The sequence below is a fragment of the Phaseolus vulgaris genome, chromosome 3 (genome assembly GCF_000499845.2).
Source record: "Phaseolus vulgaris cultivar G19833 chromosome 3, P. vulgaris v2.0, whole genome shotgun sequence".
NCBI classification, from domain to species: Eukaryota; Viridiplantae; Streptophyta; class Magnoliopsida; order Fabales; family Fabaceae; genus Phaseolus; species Phaseolus vulgaris.
Window position 1 is genome coordinate 32,708,901 of NC_023757.2, and position 20,836 is coordinate 32,729,736.

Below are 20,836 nucleotides of genomic sequence, written 5' to 3' on the forward strand. Positions count from 1 at the left end.
CCTATATTTAACGTTGAGATTTTTTTGTTTTATTTTATTTATATTTCTACATGACAAGTAAAATATTTAAAATTAGGCATTGTAAAATATAATTGACGAAAGAGAATTTAATAATGTTTTAGATTTTAAAAATGACAATTAAAATTAAAGTACTTTAAAAATTTGGCACTAAGAATAAAATAGAAAAAGTATACTCAATAATAAAATAGGGAGAGAGACTGAAGTAAATTTGTTTATTAGTTAAAATTAATTTATATAAAAAATAATTTGTATTAATATATGGAGCTCATTTTAGAATTTTTAAAAAATAAGAATTGTTAAGGAATAAAATGATAGAATGGGCCAATAAAAAGAACAAATCTTCCGATCAAAGTCACGAGTGTTTTTCACACACTGAATGTTGGAGTCAGCATCAGCGGACAAGAGAGGGTCACATGATACTCTCTAGCTATGGGTCCTTGCAATAAAATCAACAATTTTCATATTATTAAAATATTTTTTTAATAATTATTCAGTTTTGATTAAATTATTAAATATTGATTATTATCATTCCTTTGTATGCCAAAATGAAATCAAAGAAACATTTTTTTTTTATTGTATCTTTAATAATTTATTAGAAGTATCTTTTTAAAAATGTAAATAAGACAAACATGATTAAAGAAAGGATAGTCAATATGTTTTAAAATTACAAAATCATTTTATGTGATGCATAAAATATTAATTATATACATTAAACCAGTAAAATACGATTATAATTATTAATTTTTTAAAATATTTGTAGAACTTGTTCGAAAATCTCATAAGTTTGCAGGATGAACCAAAGGATTTTTGGGATGAAATAATTTTATCAAAACATAAGAATGAAAAATAATTTTACCAATTAATTTCTGTTGCATTATTTAAAATGAAAAAAAAAACAGATTTTAACGGTAATTAATCTTACTATATACCACGTTTAATTCGTAATAATAACCAATATTTTTACTAACACGATTTTATGAGAACGATGTTTTACACTATTGCAATTTGAAGTATTGTTTATGTTCTATCTTTTATTGTAATCAACAAGTTATATATATAAATCGGGTGATTGAGTAGCAATGAGGGCGTGCAAATATAAAAAGGCTTTCATGTTTCTATAAGACAGGCCCATGATTAACAGAGTAGATTATTTATTGACTACAGTTGTAACATATCAACAAGTCGCTTTGGCCGAGTGGTTAAGGCGTGTGCCTGCTAAGTACATGGGGTTTCCCCGCGAGAGTTCGAATCTCTCAGGCGACGTTTCCTTTTTATTTTCTCCTCAAAACATGTTTAAAAAAATGCATTGTGCAGGAGAAATATATTTTGCAATTTCTTTCTTTTTTGAGTATAGTATATGAAAGAAAAATACATGTCGAATATTAAGAATGTAAAGTGCATATAATTCATTGAAACAATTTTTTAAAAATTACAGAAATAAAAAGATTAAGTTTAATTTGGTAGTTAATTTGTATGCAGGAAAGGATAATCCGTGTAACCTATGACAGGGTGTGAGGTGTAAAAGGTGTTCCTGTTGTAGTTGGTGAGAGGTGCATTGAGCTTGAGCTTTGAAACCAAGTCAGGATTGGAGATGAAAAGACGACCAAAGGAAACCAAGTCAGCATGGCCTTTAGCCACAGCTTCCATTCCAGAGTCCCTGCTAAAGCCACCACTGCACATCAATGTTCCTTCATAACCCTTTCTCCACTCCTCCATCAAATTAACACTTTCCTCTTCACTCTCTCCCAAGCTAGTTTTCTCAAGAAGGCTGAATCGAGGCTGAGTAACATGAAGGTAACTCAGTTTTCTCCCCTTTTCTCTCTGGATTTTGTTCAGTCTCTCTATCACTGCTAAGCCTAACCCAAGTGGGTCAGAGTCAAAGGCATCCATGTGATCAATTGCCGGTGAAATTCTCACACCAACTCTTTCTGCCCCAATGCCAGAAACAACACCTTCAACCACCTCCATCAGGAACCTGCACCTGTTTTCTACTGATCCACCATATTCATCTGTTCGATCATTGATTCCATCCTTCAGGAATTGATCAATGAGATACCCATGAGCCCCGTGAATCTCGATTCCATCAAAACCTGTGCTAGTATGTATAATATGTCACATTTCATCATCATATATATATGTATCTATATGCATGCCTTGATATTGAAAAGGTTGATGTTAATTACTGTGCTAGTGAAACAAAGTACAACTTAATTAACCTGCTCGAATTGCATTAATTGCTGATTGGCGATAATGCTGCACTACTTCAGATATTTCAGCAGTGGTAAGTGCGTGAGGCTCTGAGAACACGCCATGGGACCCATCTGGTAGGAGAATCTTCCACTTTTCTGATATGGGTTTGCTGGTGGACGAAATAGGTGCAGCCCCACCAGGCTGATACACTGTTTCATATGAACTCAAGGTGCTAAATGAGTGAAAAGCTCAACAAAAGTCAATGTCATATAAAAAAGCATAATTAAGGATGGGATGGAATTGATCATGATGCACATAATCATTCTTTCATACGCGTGCATATACGTTTCAATGCAAAATCTATGAAATTATTGTTGTTATAACCTGTTAAAATCGATGAATTAATTGAGTAAAGAACCCAGAATATGAACACTAAAGAAGCATATGCATGTTACCTGGATTTGATGCACGACCAACATGCCAAAGTTGACAGAAGATGATGCTGCCTTTGGCATGCACGGCATCGACAACATTTCTCCATGCTTCCACTTGTTCATCAGAGTATATTCCGGGAACGTTAGGAAACCTGCGCATCAACACCACCACTTACATATATTTTACTTACTACTCACTGCTCAGATCGTGCATCAAACTATAATCAATCATAAACTCAGTAAAAAATACTACATGAAAAATTAATTGCAATAACAAAGAATAGTAGGGACTAAAAAACATCAATTCTTTTACGGTTATATTAATCAGTTTTGGAGAATAGCGATTAAAAAATAAAAATATTTTTTGTTGAATATATAATGTTTAATATTATCAAAATATCTTTTACAAAACAAAAAATAAACAGAAATTTGTATTAATTAATTGCTTAATTATTACCCATAGAATAGAGGTTACTTAATTGGATTTAAGTATAAAAAAAGATGGATTATGGTTTCAGTTATCACGTAGTAAAAATTTTGCAAACATTAGATGATGGTGTTGGTGAGATGCATATATTCACTCTGTTTGTTATTTAACTTCTATTACTTAATTTATTTTTAATTGTGAGAAATGTTCCTATTTTGCAAATACATTTGCAACTCATGATTGTTATGAAACCTCAATTCCTTTACAGTAGGCAGGGTGAGGAAGTTAATATATAGCAAATGAGAGATATAAGAGAGTTTATCTCTAACAACAAATCAATAGATAAAAAGATAATCAATGTCAAAACTGATGACTAGGGTGTTATTTTTTTTCTTAACAGATGCATATTTTTTCTTTATAGTTTTAGTTGGTATTTACTTTAGCTTATATTAGTTTGATTGGATCTGTTTTTTCTTTTGAAATTGTGAAATTTTAAATTAGGTCCATATGTGAATTATATGTAATGGAATCTGTTTTTCAATAAACTATATTTATTTTTTTTATAAGGATTAAAGTATCTTTAAATACTTTTATTTTTTATTTGTTAATAAAAAAAATTAGGGTGTTGATCAACTATTCAAATTAATCATACAAATCATGGTAAGTGTAACTCAACAGAAAAAATATAAAACAAATAAATGAAAGCCAGAAAATTTGAAAACAATGATTTGAATCTGATTTAGGGTTAACCAATGGAATTCTGTAGAAACCTCTCCTTAAAAATACTACCTGATTTATGAGCCCCAATGGAATAGTGTGAAGAAAATTGATATGACATCAGAGAAATGAGGGGTATTGTTTATCACTGAATTAAACAACAGTAGAAAGATAATAATAATGGGAAGAGATTAGAAGAATGTACCCAGAAGAAGTGGGAGAAATGGAAGTGCCTTCAGTGATGAGAAATCCACCTGGAGTTGATCTCTGAGCGTAGTACTCTGCATGCGCGGCGTTTGGAATCCCCTGCAACGCTCTGCATCTTGTCATGGGAGCCAACACCACCCTGCACCAAACCTAAGTCAGACAATTGCTTCTTCAATTCATAGATTTAAGAAGAAGGGTGATGAAAAGTGTGAGTGACCTGTGAGAGAGGTTGAATTTAGCCATATTGTAAGGAGAAAAAAGGGTGGGGTTATCTGCCATTGTTGAAAGAAGAGAAAGAGATAAAGGTGGTGGAGGTTTTGAAATGATGAATAAAGGTGCAAACCAAAGATGAAGTTGGTACTACATATATACTAGTAAAACATGTTCTACATAGCTTTCACGCGTTTTGACTTCCACGTGATTAGTATTTTCTTTGTGGTCGGTTAACACATGTTCAAATTACTTACAAAATCGAATACGAATACTTTTATTTTCCTCAAAAGTGATCAAAAGTAAATCAGGTTTCTGTATTTTCTATTTTGACTGCACCATCTCAGTCATTTATTCCCCCATGAAGAATGTTCAAACTGTTAACAGTAAAAGAAACACATTTAATACGGTTTATAATAATACAATAATATTTTTAAATTATAATAATAATAATAATAATAATAATAAATTTATAGAAGTATGAAATGTATGTTTTACTATTGAGAGGGTTAATATATCAGCACTCAATTTAATTCATACATTATTCACTATTTTACTTTTTTGATATAATTTTAAAATACTCTTAAAATTTGTTAAATAATCGCATGTGAAAAAATAATTTTTATGTAAAAAAGTATTTTGTTATCTTATAATTTATAATCGCATTACAACTACTTTAAATGATGAAATGTTTAATTAAAATATAAATTAAATTATTCCACAAAAATAATAAAAATAGTTGTAAATTAGTTATATAAAATTATATGATTGTTTTTCGTTTTCATTTAAAATTATAGAAAATATTTTTTATATCTTTTATTTAAAAAAATGTATTATAGTCTTACATAACTTTTATGTTCGCATTAAAGAGTATAAATGTGTAGAGTTATTTTCCAGCTTTCACGGTATCTTATATTTTTTAATTTAATTACTTTAAATTTAAAATGTATCTTAAAAGTATTAAAAGGAATCAAACACATGTTTAGATATATTATCTAAGAATAACATTTATAATAATTATAGTATTATTATGAGATTAGTTTTTGAAAATGTAATAAAAAACTTGAAATAAAATTTATCTTAAAACTTTATTTATGGGATTGAATGATATTTCTACTTAAACTTGCTTAGAAAGTTATTAAGCTATTTGATTTATTCTATAGATCCACAGTGTCACGACCGATATCATCATAATAAAATGAAAAGAATATTTAGAAAAAGAAAGAGTTCTCCTGACCATATTTCATTAAGGAAAATTATAAAAAAACTTTAAAAAAGTTAAGTTCAAAATTCGATTGAGTGTAAGAAAGATATTAACATACTATAACATGGTTTTAAGATATTTATTTTTAATTAAATGTGCAGATTAATTCTTTAATTAATTATTTTTAAAAGAAAATACTTATGAAAGTATTCTATTTACTCTCGAGAAGGATTAACAAATTCCTACTTATTTTCATTTCCAATGAAAAATCAGGATCATTGTTCTTTATAAAGGAAATTGTGAAAGTTGATATTTTAGTAAAAAGTTTTAATATATTTTAGTATTTTAACGAAGTTTTATATTTTTATATAAGATTTATTGTATCTTGATTATTTGTTAAATAATTAAATATTGAATATAAGATGACATAAGGGGGAGCAGTGGTGGTGGTTATTGGAAGTTTTGGTGCGTGGGAGTGGGATGAAATTGTTGGGAGCAAGTACCATTCATATGTTTGCAGTTTTTAAGTGCGGTAGTGGCCTTATCATGGCACTTTAGAGCATCCTTTTTTAGGTATCTTTGAAAGAATTGGTGGTGTTGATTCAAAGTTTCTTTTGGAGTAAAGATTTTTTTAAGGTGGTTGGAGCCCAAATATGATTTGTGTTTGATCTAGGATTTCATCGTGCTATGCTGTAAATTGTATTGTTTAAATCTTTGAGTAGGTTTGGCTTTGTTAGACATTTTAACTGTGATTTTTTCTTTCTGGTATGAATACCGTGTAATCTGAATTTGGATTTTTCTGCTCTAATTAGAAACAGTGGTATTTGTATAAAAATTAGACACTCCTATGTGTCTCCTTTTTAATTCATTTATATTCTTTGCCCAAAAATGAAAGAATATAATACGTGGTATAAATTTTGAATAGTTTTTTAAATTTTTTGTTTAAATGATTTCTAAATAATATATATATATATATATAAATAATAATATCATTAAATAAAAATTAATTTTAGATACCAAAATAATTAGTTACTTTATTAAATTAGAGATAATTTTATAAACTAAAAATATTATTGATATTTAAACTAGTTTCTATTATTAATAAAAATTTATAAAGTTTCTAGATATCTATCTAATCATTAGCTATAAAGTTTTAACTACTAATAACTTTATATTCTAAATTAGTCTTGTTTAAGTTTTTAAAGACTAATTTAGTATTTAAAAAGCTAAATTTTTGTTAGTTAATTTATAAACTATTTTATAAATTTTTATAATAATAGAAATCATTTTAGATACCTATCAATTTTTATTTTTTAAAATAGTATATAATTTAGTCTAATTACTTGTTGTCTCTAAATTTAATTGATATTTAATGTATTTCTTGCTCTATATATATTAAAAGATAATAGGATGTACATCGTACTTCATACAACTAAACAAATTTTTAATGTATAAAAGTAATGTAAACTAACTAATTATATTAGAGAGTTTATTTAAAATTTACTTATAAAATTATTCAACGTTTAACATATAACTAATACCCACCTTGTGAATATTCATGGAGAATGAAATCTTCATTTTTTGGGATACTCACCCACACCACCCACTTATGCAGGTAGAATACTAACTTATCTCCATAAAAATTAGGAGATGAAGTTGTGAAATCCAAAATGGAAAAATGTCAAAACATTAATAATACAATAGATACATGTATTTGGAATATCAACATGACTATTATAATGCCTTACACAAATTTTATATTAAAAAATTTATTTCATAATATATAAATAATATATAAGTGGATAAATTTATTTTATATTATGAAAGTTAGTTTTATTTATAAAGTTACCACAACTTTTATATATATTGCATTCTCTTCTCATTTTTCAAACATAATAATAAAAATACTTTTTTTCTTCTTCTTCACTCTCTCACTTTCCACTTTATCATCTAATGCATGAATAATGTATGTGATGGCATTTTCATGAAGGTCTTCTTGAATCATGTAAGAAAGTGGTGCGGAAGCTATGAAGGTGTGTGCATGATCCTCCTAAGAGTGATGTTGATCTTGAAGGTGCATGATAGGTATGAACATTGGGAGGTTCGGCCAGCCCAAGGAAAGGTGAAGGAAGTGAAGTTTAGAGCCTAGAGTTCTAGGGAGAAGCAAAGCTTGGCACAAAATGACAGCATAACTTTATTCACAATAAACTTGCAAATACAAGGTGTAGGCCTTCCTATTTATAAGCTAAATGGCCGTAAGTCTTAAGCTAATGTCTAATGAAATGAAAGCCAAATTAAATGCAATTCACAAAGCACATGTGCCATGTGCTCATGACCGGCCAAACCTAGAGAGTTTCTAGAATGTTTCACTCAAATATGCTTTCTACACTACTCTAATTACTAAGCACCCCTAATGGGCCTTTATGCAACATGTACAAAGCTTTCTCTCTTCCATCCATGGCTTCATTCAATTGGGCTTGAATATGCTTAGCCATTGACCTTGTGATAGGCCCTAGACGGTCTAGGTCTCCTCCTAGACGCTCCATGGGTAGCCTTTCCTCTTCACGTCCTAGACGCTCCTTCCTTCTAGCTAGACGCTCATCATGGTCTAGACGTTCTTCATGGTCTAGTGTTGGGCTTTGGCTTTCATGGCTAGATGTGCTTGGCCCTCCTCCATCATCCTCTCCCCCTTGGAAAGGATTTGTCCTCAAATCCAGCTCGTCATCGTCATTGGTACCTACAAATGGAGAAAGGTCAATCACATTAAAAGTGTCATATACTCCATATTCAAGAGGTAGGTCCAATTTATATGCATTGTTATTGACTCGCTTGAGGACTTGAAAGGGTCCATCACCTCGGGGACTTAGTTTGGACTTCCTTTGAGTTGGAAATCTATCTTTGCGAAGGTGAAGCCAAACTAAGTCTCCTTCCTCAAAAATTATTTCTCTCTTCCCTTTATTGTTGTATTTTGTGTACTTCTCATTTTGTTGTTGTATTTGGAGTTTAATCTTCTCATGCATTTTCTTTACAAATTCAGCTTTGATTACTCCTTCCTTATGCACAAAATCTTGTGGATTAGGAAGAGGTATCAAATCCATGGGTGTGAGAGGATTAAAACCATATACTACTTCAAAAGGAGAAGCATTAGTAGTCTTATGAACTACTCGATTGTAAGCAAATTCAATGTGGGGAAGATACTCATCCCAAGATTTGTGGCTGCCCTTCATGATAGCCCTAAGCATAGTTCCAAGAGATCTATTGACTACTTCGGTTTGCCCATCCGTTTGAGGATGACAAGAAGTTGAAAATTGTAGTCTTGTTCCAAGTTTACCCCAAAGAGTTTTCCAAAAGTGGCTTATAAACTTGGGATCTCTATCGGACACTATACTTCTAGGGAGACCATGGAGTCTCACCACTTCTCTAAAGAAGAGTTTAGAAATATTTTGAGCATCATCTACCTTGTGGCATGGAATAAAATGGGACATTTTGCTAAAACGGTCCACTACCACAAAGATAGAGTCATGGCCTCTTGCAGTCCTAGGAAGTCCTAAAATGAAATCCATGCTAATGTCTTCCCAAGGAGCATTTGCAATCGGCAAAGGGGTGTAGAGTCCATGCGGCATTGTTCTAGACTTTGCTTTTAAACATGAGATGCATCTAGAACAATGTCGTTGGACATCTTTCCTCATGTGTGGCCAACAAAATTTTGCTTTTAAAAGATCTAGAGTCTTATCAACTCCAAAATGGCCCATGAGTCCCCCCTCATGTGATTCTTTGACAAGGAGTTTCCTATGTGTTCCTTGGGGAACGCAAAGTTTTCCCTCTTTAAAAAGATATCCCTCGGACACATAGTAACCTCCTTGCGCTCTATGTAGACATTGGGCATAGATGGATGAGAGTTCTTGATCTTCTTGGTAAAGCTCTCTTATGTGGTCAAATCCAAGAATTTGGGCACCCAATTTTGAAAAGAGTGTATGCCGTCTTGAAAGAGCATCGGCCACTATATTGGTGCTTCCTTTCTTGTATTTGATTACATAAGGAGATTGTTCAAGAAATTCCATCCATTTAGCATGTCTCTTGTTGAGCTTGTGTTGGCCCTTTAAATATTTTAAAGACTCGTGATTACTATGGATGACAAATTCTTTGGACACAAGGTAGTGTTCCCAAGTCTTTAGGGCTCGCACAAGAGCATAGAGCTCTTTGTCATAGGTGGGGTAGTTGAGGGTGGCACCATGGAGTTTTTCACTAAAATAAGCAATGGGGTGTCCACCTTGCAACAAAACCGCACCTATGCCTACCCCCGATGCATCACACTCTATCTCAAAAGTTTTGGAAAAATTTGGGAGAGATAGAATGGGTGCATTGGTGAGTTGAGCTTTTAGCCTTTGAAAGGCTTGCTCATGCTTTTCATTCCAACAAAATGAAACATCTTTTTTAACAAGTTCATTCAAAGGAGAAGCTAGACTAGAAAAATTAGGCACAAACCTTCTATAGAAGCTAGCTAACTCATGAAAACTTCTTACATCACTTACATTTTGTGGAGTTGGCCACTCGCGGATGGCTTTGATTTTCTCGGGATCTACATGCACCCCCTTTTTGTTTACTATGAAGCCTAAGAAAACTACACTATCTACACAAAAGGTACACTTATCCCTATTTGCAAAAAGACTATTTTTCCTAAGCACTAGAAGAACTTCCCTAAGGTGACTTAGATGGTCTTCTAGGGTTTTACTATATACTAAGATATCATCAAAATAAACTACTACATATTTACCTATACAATCCCTCAAGGTGTGATTCATAAGCCTCATGAATGTACTTGGGGCATTAGTAAGCCCAAAGGGCATCACCAACCACTCATATAATCCAAATTTGGTCTTAAAAGCAGTTTTCCACTCATCACCCTCCTTGATTCGAATTTGGTGATATCCACTTTTAAGGTCAATTTTGGAGAATAGAGTTGACCCATGCAATTCATCAAGCATATCGTCAAGCCTTGGGATTGGATGCCTATACTTGATGGTGATGTTGTTGATTGCTCGACAATCACAACACATGCTCCATTTTTCATCCTTTTTGGGCACCAACAAGACAGGTACAACACAAGGGCTTAGGCTCTTTTGAACCCAACCCTTCTCCAACAAGTCTTGAACTTGTGATTCTATCTCCTTTGTTTCCTCGGGGTTGGTTCTATAAGCAGGCCTATTTGGTAGCCTTGCCCCCGGAATGAAGTCAATTTGATGTTCTATCCCCCTAAGAGGAGGAAGCCCAATGGGCCCCTCATGGGAGAATAGATCTTCAAATTCATTTAAAAGGTTTTCTATTTGAGGAGGTAAATTCATAAGTTCACTACTTGTGGCAATGCATGTAAGTGCTCCTTTACAAAAGATAAGGCTTGGTTGTTCAACAAGAAGCAAATTTTCAAAAACGTTTTCAAGAGGCCTTTCTTGTTGACCAACCTTGTGGGAAGGAACACTCTTCTCCCACGCCTTCCTATCCCTAAGGATTTTCTCTTTTTCTAGCGCTCTTTTTTTTTTTTTTTTTCCTCATCCCTCTTTTGCTTCATTTGTATTTGGTCTTTTATCACTTGAGAGTGTGGTAAAGGACTAAGTACAAACTTTTTATACTTGTGGGTGAAGGAAATTTCGTTAGTGAAACCATCATGCAGGGTTTTCTTATCAAATTGCCATGGTCTCCCTAATAAAATATGACAAGTTTCCATAGGTACTACATCACATAAAACCTTATCTTTGTAGTTCCCTATGGAAAACTTGATTTCCACTTGCTTGTCTACATGTAGTTCCCCATTTTCATTAAGCCATTGAAGTTTATAAGGTTTTGGGTGAGGAACTACTTGTAGCTTAAGCTTCTCCACCATCCTAGCACTACAACAATTGCAACTAGATCCACTATCCACAATGAGAGAGCATATGTTTTCTAAAACATTGCATCTTGTATGAAATATGTTCTCTCTTTGTGTTTCAATGGATGTGTTAGGGTGATTGTTGAGGGTTCTCCTAATCATAAGCAATTCTCCCTCTAGTGGAGCTACCCTCTCATCCTCTCCCCCCTCCTCTTTCTCACTAGGCTCATCCTCGCCACTAGTGTACTCGTCTACACCCTTAAGAAACAAAGTCCTTTGGTTTGGACATTGTGCTTGCACATGCCCTCTACCATAGCACTTGAAACACTTGACATCTCTAGCTCGGATGGGTGGGGTGGAGGTTTCTTTGGTAAAAGGTTTGGTAGGTTCTTTTGGTTTTTCTTTTGATGTACTACCCTCCCTTCTAAACTCTTTCTTGGGATAAAAGTTAGAGTAAGGACTCACCTTTTGACTTGATGTTTTGCGTAAAATTTGTTGCTCAACTTTATTGCAAAGTTGAACCAAATCATTCAAGTCTTGGTAAGGTAAGAGCTCCACTCTATCTCTTATCTCAAGTGATAGGCCACTAAGGAACCTAGCTATTGTGGTATCCTCCTCTTCTCTAATGGAGGCTCTCATCATGTAGAGCTCCATTTTTTGTCTATACTCTTCCACACTCATGTTTTTTTGTTGGAGTCTTTGGAGCTTGTCCATCAACTCCCTATGGTAGTAGGAAGGTATGTGTCGGCGTCTTAGGGCTCCCCTAAGGTCATTCCAATATGTAATGGGAGGTTCCCTATGAAGACGCCTTTCTCTTTCGAGAGAGGTCCACCAATACATGGCGTTCCCTTGGAAGCTAAGGGCGGCTAAGGGTACTTTACGTTCCTCACTTACCCTATGGCAAGCAAAGAGTTGTTCTACCTTCATCTCCCAATCTAGATAAATTTCTACATTTTCCTTCCCATGAAAATGAGGTAGGTCTACTCTAGTTTCCCTTGGCACCTCTTGCTCCCTTTGCCTATTCCTTCTAGGGGGTGGTTGGTAGTAGTCATTAATTCTAAGGCTTCCCTCCCCTAGAGACTCATTACTCCTAGATGCATGAGTATGAGTCTTTTTTTTTTTTTGATTTTTGTGATTTCTCTTCTTGAGCTTTAGCCATCTCATTGATTTTGTTCTCATTCTCCAATTGTCTAAAAGAAATTAATTGTACCACTTGTGATACTTCTTTCAAAAGAGTTTTCAAAGATTTTACTTCACTTTCAATAGACTTTGGAGAGTGAGAAGAAGAAGACATGGCTAAAACTTTGTGTATATAGGTGTTTGACCTTGAGAAAGTTTAGGAAAGTTAAAGAAGGTAGTTTTCCAGGTAAGGGAGGTGAGTCACAAAGGACTACTTAAGTACCAAGCCTTTTCCTTGCCAAAAACTATCCCCCAATGTCTTTACACAAAACTTTCTCTTAGTAAAGCACTTAGAACACAAGTAAGTTGAGAAAACAAATGCAATAAGAAAACAAATGTATGCTACTAATTTAACAAAGCTAGTCGGTTTAACACAAAAATAAGCATGCAAAGCGTCACTACTAAGCAAAAGAAAAGACAATTACAAACAATTAACAATTGCTAATTAAGAATTCTATACTAGTCGGCCCTAGGTGAGGCTTCTTGGACACTTTGAGCCCTTGAAGACACACTCACTGTCTAAATCGTAATTAAAAGGTAATTAACACAAACTAAGTTGCAAAGAAATTAAGAAAAACTCCCTTTGTTGATCCTCTTTTTGCTAAGTGCACTTCCTTGTTGTCTTTGCTTGTTGACCCTCCAAGTGTTTGTAGTGTTTTTCAAGAATGCTTGTTTCGGCCTTGGCTTTGTTTCCCCTTAGAATGAAGGTTTTAATTCTCCAATTCCAGCACCTATCAAAAGACTAGACCTTACCCAAGTCAAGTTTCCATTCAATTAAGCACCAAAGGAGAAATAAATTCCAGCACCAAATTAGAGGTCAAAGAACAAAAGCAAGAAACAATTTAATTGAATAAAACAGTACCACCAAAAGGAGTTAGATTATGAAAACTAGAAAGAGGTCCAAGAAATATTAAGCAAGCAAATAAAAGGTACCAAAATAAAGGTAGGCACACAAAAGAATCCTAAGAATGGCACTAGAATTAGATGACCAAATAAAAAAAAACAGCACCACTGGAAAATGTTGTGGGCCAGAAACGTGTTTTTCCCCAATTTATGCTGAGCTGTGTTTTTAAGATATGATTCTGAAATTTGATATGCAAGATATTCAAGATCTTAGCTAAATTCTGGCTTTGGAATCACTCAAAACGCATGCACCAATATGTTTTAATAAATTTTGCAATTTTGGTGTTCAGTTACGCCAGCTGTAGCGCCTCAGATTTGCACACTGATTTTAAAAGATTTATCATTTTTTTTCTGTTGATTCTTTTGGACTAATTATTTTTTTGTCCTTTCTATAACACTTTAAATTTGCAAATTCAAGAGAATCAAAATTTTCCTATGAGTGAAAATATTTTTCTGGATCAAAACAGCCAGCACAGAAAATTTGAAACAGGGGATTCTGGAAACTGGAAATAAAAACAGCAAGATACCAAAATTTAAACACAATGGAAATTTGTGAAATAGAATTGTGTAGGATCTAAACACAATATGAACTCAAACTAAAATTAAAAAGGCACCAAAAGATCAAAGAACAGCAGATTCAAAGCAATTAAAGATACCCAAAATCAAGAAACAATCAAGCCAAATAAAGGACTACTAAGAATTGTTGACATTGTGGATGAACATGACTTGACAAAACATATAAGATTCAGAAATTAAAGACTCAAAAGCATAATATGAACCAAATAAGAAAGCAATAAAGACTCAAAAGCCTAAAAGAAAATAGCAACTCAAAGGTGTATGGAATCCTATCACAATTTGCACAAGAACTTGTTCAAGATCAATTGAACAAAAAGTGCTTCGGTTGGATCTTCCACAAAGCACACCAAAACAAAATTAAAATGCAAAAAACAGCAAGACAATTATGGAAAAGATAAACAACATGAAATAAAAGAAGAACTAGAAATGAAAAGACCAAAAGCAACTCATCTTGAAGAACCCAAGCTCATGATACCAAATGATGGCATTTTCATGAAGGTCTTCTTGAATCATGTAAGAAAGTGGTGCGAAAGCTATGAAGGTGTGTGTGCAAGATCCTCCTAAGAGTGATGTTGATCTTGAAGGTGCATGATAGGTATGAACATTGGGAGGTTCGGCCAGCCCAAGGAAAGGTGAAGGATGTGAAGTTTAGAGCCTAGAGTTCTAGGGAGAAGCAAAGCTTGGCACAAAATGGCAGCATAACTTTACTCACAATAAACTTGCAAATACAAGGTGTAGGCCTTCCTATTTAAAAGCTAAATGGCCGTAAGTCTTAAGCTAATGTCTAATGAAATGAAAGCCAAATTAAATGCAATTCACAAAGAACATGTGCCATGTGCTCATGATCGGCCAAACCTAGAGAGTTTCTAGAATGTTTCACTCAAATATGCTTTCTACACTACTCTAATTACTAAGCACCCCTAATGGGCCTTTATGCAACATGTACAAAGCTTTCTCTCTTCCATCCGTGGCTTCATTCAATTGGGCTTGAATATTTTTAGCCATTGACCTTGTGATAGGCCCTAGACGGTCTAGGTCTCCTCCTAGACGCTCCATGGGTAGCCTTTCCTCTTCACGTCCTAGACGCTCCTTCCTTCTAGCTAGACGCTCATCATGGTCTAGATGCTCTTCATGGTCTAGTGTTGGGCTTTGGCTTTCATGGCTAGATGTGCTTGGCCCTCCTCCATCAGTATGGGGATGTTGCCATCTGTCTCAGAGTATGATATAACATTGTTATCTATCTCAGAGTCTAACACACACAAGGAGATAGTGCTTTGCATTGCGATGTTGCTCATGGATACCAGAATCCAATGTGGTATCAAAGCGGGTTAAGTCTCGCTTTGCTTCCGATGTACCTTTTGCTCTTGTTTCTAGTTTCTTGTGTTTTCTTTACATTTTTTTCTTCTTATAATATTTTAATGGAAACTAACAATAGCAGTAGTCAAGATCCCACTCAGAATCCAAACATTTCTTACTATCTACACCTTAGAGAAAATCCAGGAACAATTTTAATCAACCTTCAGCTTGACGACAACAATGATCATGCATGGAGTAGGGCTATGCGTCCTGCACTTCTTTCAAAGAATAAACATGCACTTTTTTCAAAGAATAAACACAAGTTCATTGATGGCACTATCCTTGCTCCAAAACCAGGTACTCCACTTCGTGAAACATGGAAAAGGTGGAGTATGATGGTAATATCATGGGTAACACAGACTCTTAGTGAACAAATTGCGCAAAACATGGTTTACATAGAAGATGCGAGGAAACTCTGGAACGATTTATGTGAACATTTTTCAAAGAAATATCTTTTCATAATTTCATATCTTCTACAAGAAATACATTCCACAAGGCAAGGTGAACAAACAATAAGTAAATTCTACACTGATTTGAAGACTTTATGGGAAGAACTTGAAGCATTGAGACCAACTCCTGATTATGAGTGTAAGATCAAGTGCAACTGTGCATTAACTAAGCACGCATACAAATGTATAAAGAATCTGAGTACGCTTTGTATTTGTAAAAAGGTATAAACGACACTTATATTATTTTTAAGACACAGATCCTTCTAATGGAACCTTTACCCAATATAAATCGTATTTTTTCCCTTATCATTCAAAAAGAACAATAGTTGGCAGGTAATGTGATGATGAAAACCAAAGCTTTGTTTAACTCTTCAGATAATCAAGGATATTGGAGGACGTTTCACAATGGAAGTGGTAGAACTCAAGGAAGAGGAAAAAAATTTGGTATGAAAACAATGGTAAACAATGAACATATTGCCACAGATTGAACCACACAGTAGAGGAATGCTACTCCAAGTGCGAGTTTCCTCCATGGTATTGATGACTTTTTACGGGAAGTGCACCGTGTTTTCAGAAGTAATAATTTGTCCTTGATGATGAATATCGATCCCACAAGGAACAATTAAATTATCAAGTACAATACTCACTAAATATGAAACAAAACAATTAAAAGTGTGTTGAAAGTAGTTGTGTTGGCGATGATTAATAAGAAAACAAGTCAAAGAGTTTGTTGCTTCAAATGGAAAAATAGGGATTGAGTTTCATTTTTCTCACTGTTTTGTATTTTGATTAGCATGACAATATTGTGCCCTTTAATTGATATTGATGCCCGTATAAAAATCATTTATATCGATTCCTCGCCTATAAAATTTTTAAGATGATGATTCCTAAATATCGATTTCTCGCATATTTATAAAAAATAACTTATCTTTTAAGATTAGACGTTGATAGCAATTAACATTTCAAGTCTATTCCTAACACTTAAATATGTTAAGTATTATTGTTTAGGTTAGAATCCTAAAAATACTTTTCAGTCAAGTTTAAGATTCTAGATCAAGAATTAGAAGCAAAACAATAATACCAATAATCAATCAAGAACATATTATTATGTTAAGACATCACCTCAATACATAAGAGTTTGAACAGATTACTCCCAATCCAAAAGGGTTGAGTTAGCCACGCATCTTCTAGTACCTTCTATTCTCCCAATTGGGTTACAAGTCACTCATTAATGTTTCCCTCTCAATCTGGCACACTAGGGTTGTGCCTCTAGCCCCCTATTTAAGCTAGTTTGCTAGGGTTAAGTGACTTCCTTCGTCGCACTAACGAGCTTAATGATAAAAACATAAAATGGTCCAATCTATTTGACACTCACTCAAGCGAGAAAGGCGTTGCTTTTTCGAAAAACTTCACTGGAGCATTCTCGCTTGAGCGAGATACTTCGCTGCTGAGTTGGACGTTTTTTTTTCTCTTTTTGTGCGTTCCGGGCCTTCTAGCTTTCTCCTTTAAACTTATATTATTTTTCTTTAGTCCACATCTCCATTCTCCCCTAAAAACCTGAAATTAACACCAAATTTGGGAATAAAATGCTCTTATTCAAATAAAGATTATAAAAAATGTATAAATGTATAAATTCATAAATTAGTGATTATTTTATATGTATTTTAGAAATTAATACTTATAAGTGCCTATATTTTAATATGAAATATTACTGAAATTAGGCACTTATCAGGTATAAACAGAAAGGCGAAAGAAATGAAAGAATTATAAACATTGTTGTCATGGATATGAATGTTAAAAGTGAAGAAGAGCAAAAAGACAAGTTAGGCGCACATAATAGGAATCAATTTACATAAGATCATATATATCAAATCATGAAACTTATCCAAGAAACAAAGAGTGATTATGCACATAAGGTGAACAATTTTTTTAATAACTCTTAAGAGAATAACACTTTAAAAGGTAAGAAAAATGAGAACTCTTGGTTTTTAGATATGGGTGACATAAACCATGTGAATTTTTATACAAATAACTTTGTGACATTTTGCAAAATAAATCCTATTCACATCAATCTACCAAATGGTTCGCATGTTATAGCTCATTATGATGGAAGAATAGAGTTATTTGAAAATTTTCTCTTATATAACGTATTAAATATACCAAAGTTTGAATTTAATCTTGTTTTTTGTGTGGAATCATTGAAGATGATTGGATGTGCTAGGCTGAATAGAGGTTTGTATCTAATAGATACACCAAAGCATGAAGTCATAGTCAACACTACAGGAGAAATGAAAGATGAGGGAGAAAACATTACAACGAATATTTGACACCTCAGGTTGGGACATCCGTTTGATAGAGTCTTACAACACATAGTAACATTTTTACTTATGTTAGTTTCTATGAAAATAAAATATATGATGTATGCCATTATGCTAAGTAACACAAACTTGCATTCACTCATAATAGCACACATATTAAACGTATATATGATTCGTGTGGATATATAGGGTCCTTTTGGGATTGCTTTTGTGCATTGACTCAAGTTTTTTCTTACCATAGTGGATGATCATAGTAGGTTCACTTGGGTTTATCCAATGAATACAAAATCTGAAACCAGAGATGCCTTAAGCAGATTTATCACTCTTACAAATAACCAGTTTAATACTACTATGAAAGTCATACATTATGATAATGAAAATGAGTTTGTTTGTGCCACCTTGTATGACGGTTTAGGTATTGTTCATCAAACTAGTTATGTGGAAACTCCTCAGCAAAACTCTATTGTTGAGAGGAAGCATCATCACATTTTGAATGTTACACGTAGTCTTTTATTTCAATCCAATTTGCCTGTTGTTTTCTGATCCTATGTTGAGATTTATGTCACACATCTAACAGACATAAACCTTATGATGTTCTAGAAAAGCATATACCTTGTGATCTTCTAGATAAGAAACAACCTAATCTTCAAGATTTAAAGGTTTTTGGATTTTAATATCTTGCTTCAAGTCTGCAAAGGAATAGATCTATATTAGATCCGAGAGCAAGGAAATGTATTTTCCTTGGATATAATATTGGTATAAAGGGTTATGTTGTGTTTGATATTCATAATAAAGAAATATTTGTTTCAAGAAATGTAAATTTCCATGAGCTTATTTTTCCCTATTGTGAGAATGATAATTATAACAATGAAAAGAATAATCAACAAATAAATATTTTTTTATTTCAATTTTGAGCCAGTTGATACAAATGAAAGTGATCATATTAATCAACCTGAAGAGAATACTATTGAAGAAAACAACTTGAGAAGATTTTATAGACACAGGAAATCACCCAACTATCTCAAAGATTATCATTGCCAACTATCTCGTCACATTGACACTGAGCGTCTAAATCATTTTGTCATTCATCCCATATCTACACATATTGACCATGATAATATGAATACTAAGCCTTAACTATGTTTTAATTATATCATCTAATGAAGAACCACAAAATTATAATGAAGCCATAAGGAAACCTGAATGGTGTGAAGTCATGAAGAATGAAATTAAAGCCTTGGAAGAGCAACCCATTGGATGTAAATGAATGTATAAAATAAAATAAATGTGAAGGGTGACATAGAAAGGCATAAGGTCAAGCTTTCTGTGAAAAGGTATACTCAGCTAGAAGGAGTAGATTACCTAGACACTTTTTCCCTTGTGGCCAAACTTACAATCGTAAGAATTCTCCTAGCTATTGCAGCCACACAGAATTGGCACCTGAAAAAACTAGATGTGAATAATGTGTTTCTGCATGGAGAACTAAATGAAAAAGTTTACTTATTACCTCCACCTAGAATCAAGGTCAAAACTAGACAGGTTTGCAAACTAATTAAATTCTTATATGGATTGAAACAAGCCAGTAGATAAGGTTTCCTAAACTTACTTCTTCTATTAAAAGAATTGGTTTCACTCAACCTGTTTATGATAATTCGTTATTCATAAGAGACACTGAAAATATTTTTACTATATTACTGATATATGTAGATGACATTATTCTTGCAGGAAAATCTATATCAAACATTGAACAAGTCACACAACACCTAGAAAAAGTCTTTATAGTAAAAGACTTGGGATATTTGAAGTTTTTTCTAGATCTCGAGATAGCTAGATCTAATAAGGGTATTCATGTTTCACAGAAAAAGTATGCTCTAATAATGACGTTGGTCTCCTTGCTACTAAAACATGCTTCACGCCTATGGTGAAGGATACAAAGAACATGTTTCAAGAAGGGATTCCACAAAGGATGTTACTGCTTACCAAAGACTCATTGAGAGGCTAATATATCTTACAAACGCCAGACCAGACATAAGCTATTGCGTAAAGTTTTTAAGTCAGTTCTTGCGGGCACCTACTTCAGGACACCACAATGTTGCACATCGAGTCATGCGTTATATTAAAAGGACTCCTGGACAAGGGCTTTTCTTCCTTGCTAATTTTGATCTTCAGCTTAAAGGCTTTTGTGATTTAGATTGGGCAAGTTATCCACAGATTAGGCGGTCAACAACTGATTTTTGTGTGTCCATGGGCTTTTCATTGATCAGTTGGAAATCAAATAAGCAATCTAATGTGTCACGATCATCATCTATAGTAGAATAGCATGCTCTCATTACTCTAACTTGTGAGATCCAATGGCTAAAATATTTGATTGATGAATTCAAGATAAAGGTCCAAACCCTAGTTGTTGTCTACTGTAATAATCAATTTTCAAGATATATAGCTCACAATCCAAGCTTTCATGAGAGAATGAAGCATATATAGATAGATTGTCATGTTGTACGTGAAAAGCTTCAATCTAAGCTCTTTCAGTTGTTACCGATCTCTTCCAATCATTAAACCGCTGACATTCTCACAAAACCACTTGAACATGGTGAATTCATCTTTGTTATTTCCAAGCTGGTTGATAACATCTATTGCTAAGCTTGAAGGGGGATATTAAGTTTTGTGAAAGTTAGTTTTATCGTCAATCTGTTTAGTTAACAAAGTTATATATATATATTGTATTCTCTTTTCATTTTTCAAACATAATAACAAAATTACTTTTCTTTCTTCTTCTCCACTC

At 33.4% G+C, this 20,836-nt stretch overlaps 1 protein-coding gene and 1 non-coding gene across 2 annotated transcripts; one reads left to right on the forward strand and one right to left on the reverse strand.

The window, feature by feature from the left end:
- The first annotated feature begins 1,202 nt into the window (after positions 1 to 1,202).
- Positions 1,203 to 1,284, forward strand: TRNAS-GCU (transfer RNA serine (anticodon GCU)). The gene has a single exon. It is a non-coding gene; the product is annotated as a tRNA-Ser (tRNA).
- A 119-nt stretch (positions 1,285 to 1,403) lies between these two features.
- LOC137807176 (12-oxophytodienoate reductase 3-like) lies at positions 1,404 to 4,367 on the reverse strand. The gene is made up of 5 exons (XM_068607656.1): positions 4,214 to 4,367; positions 3,995 to 4,135; positions 2,667 to 2,797; positions 2,238 to 2,420; positions 1,404 to 2,111 (listed from the first exon to the last, which is right to left on the reverse strand). The coding sequence occupies exons 1-5, from the start codon at positions 4,273 to 4,275 to the stop codon at positions 1,486 to 1,488; spliced, it is 1,143 nt and encodes a 380-aa protein (XP_068463757.1). The 5' UTR covers positions 4,276 to 4,367; the 3' UTR covers positions 1,404 to 1,485.
- Between the last annotated feature and the right edge of the window lie 16,469 nt (positions 4,368 to 20,836).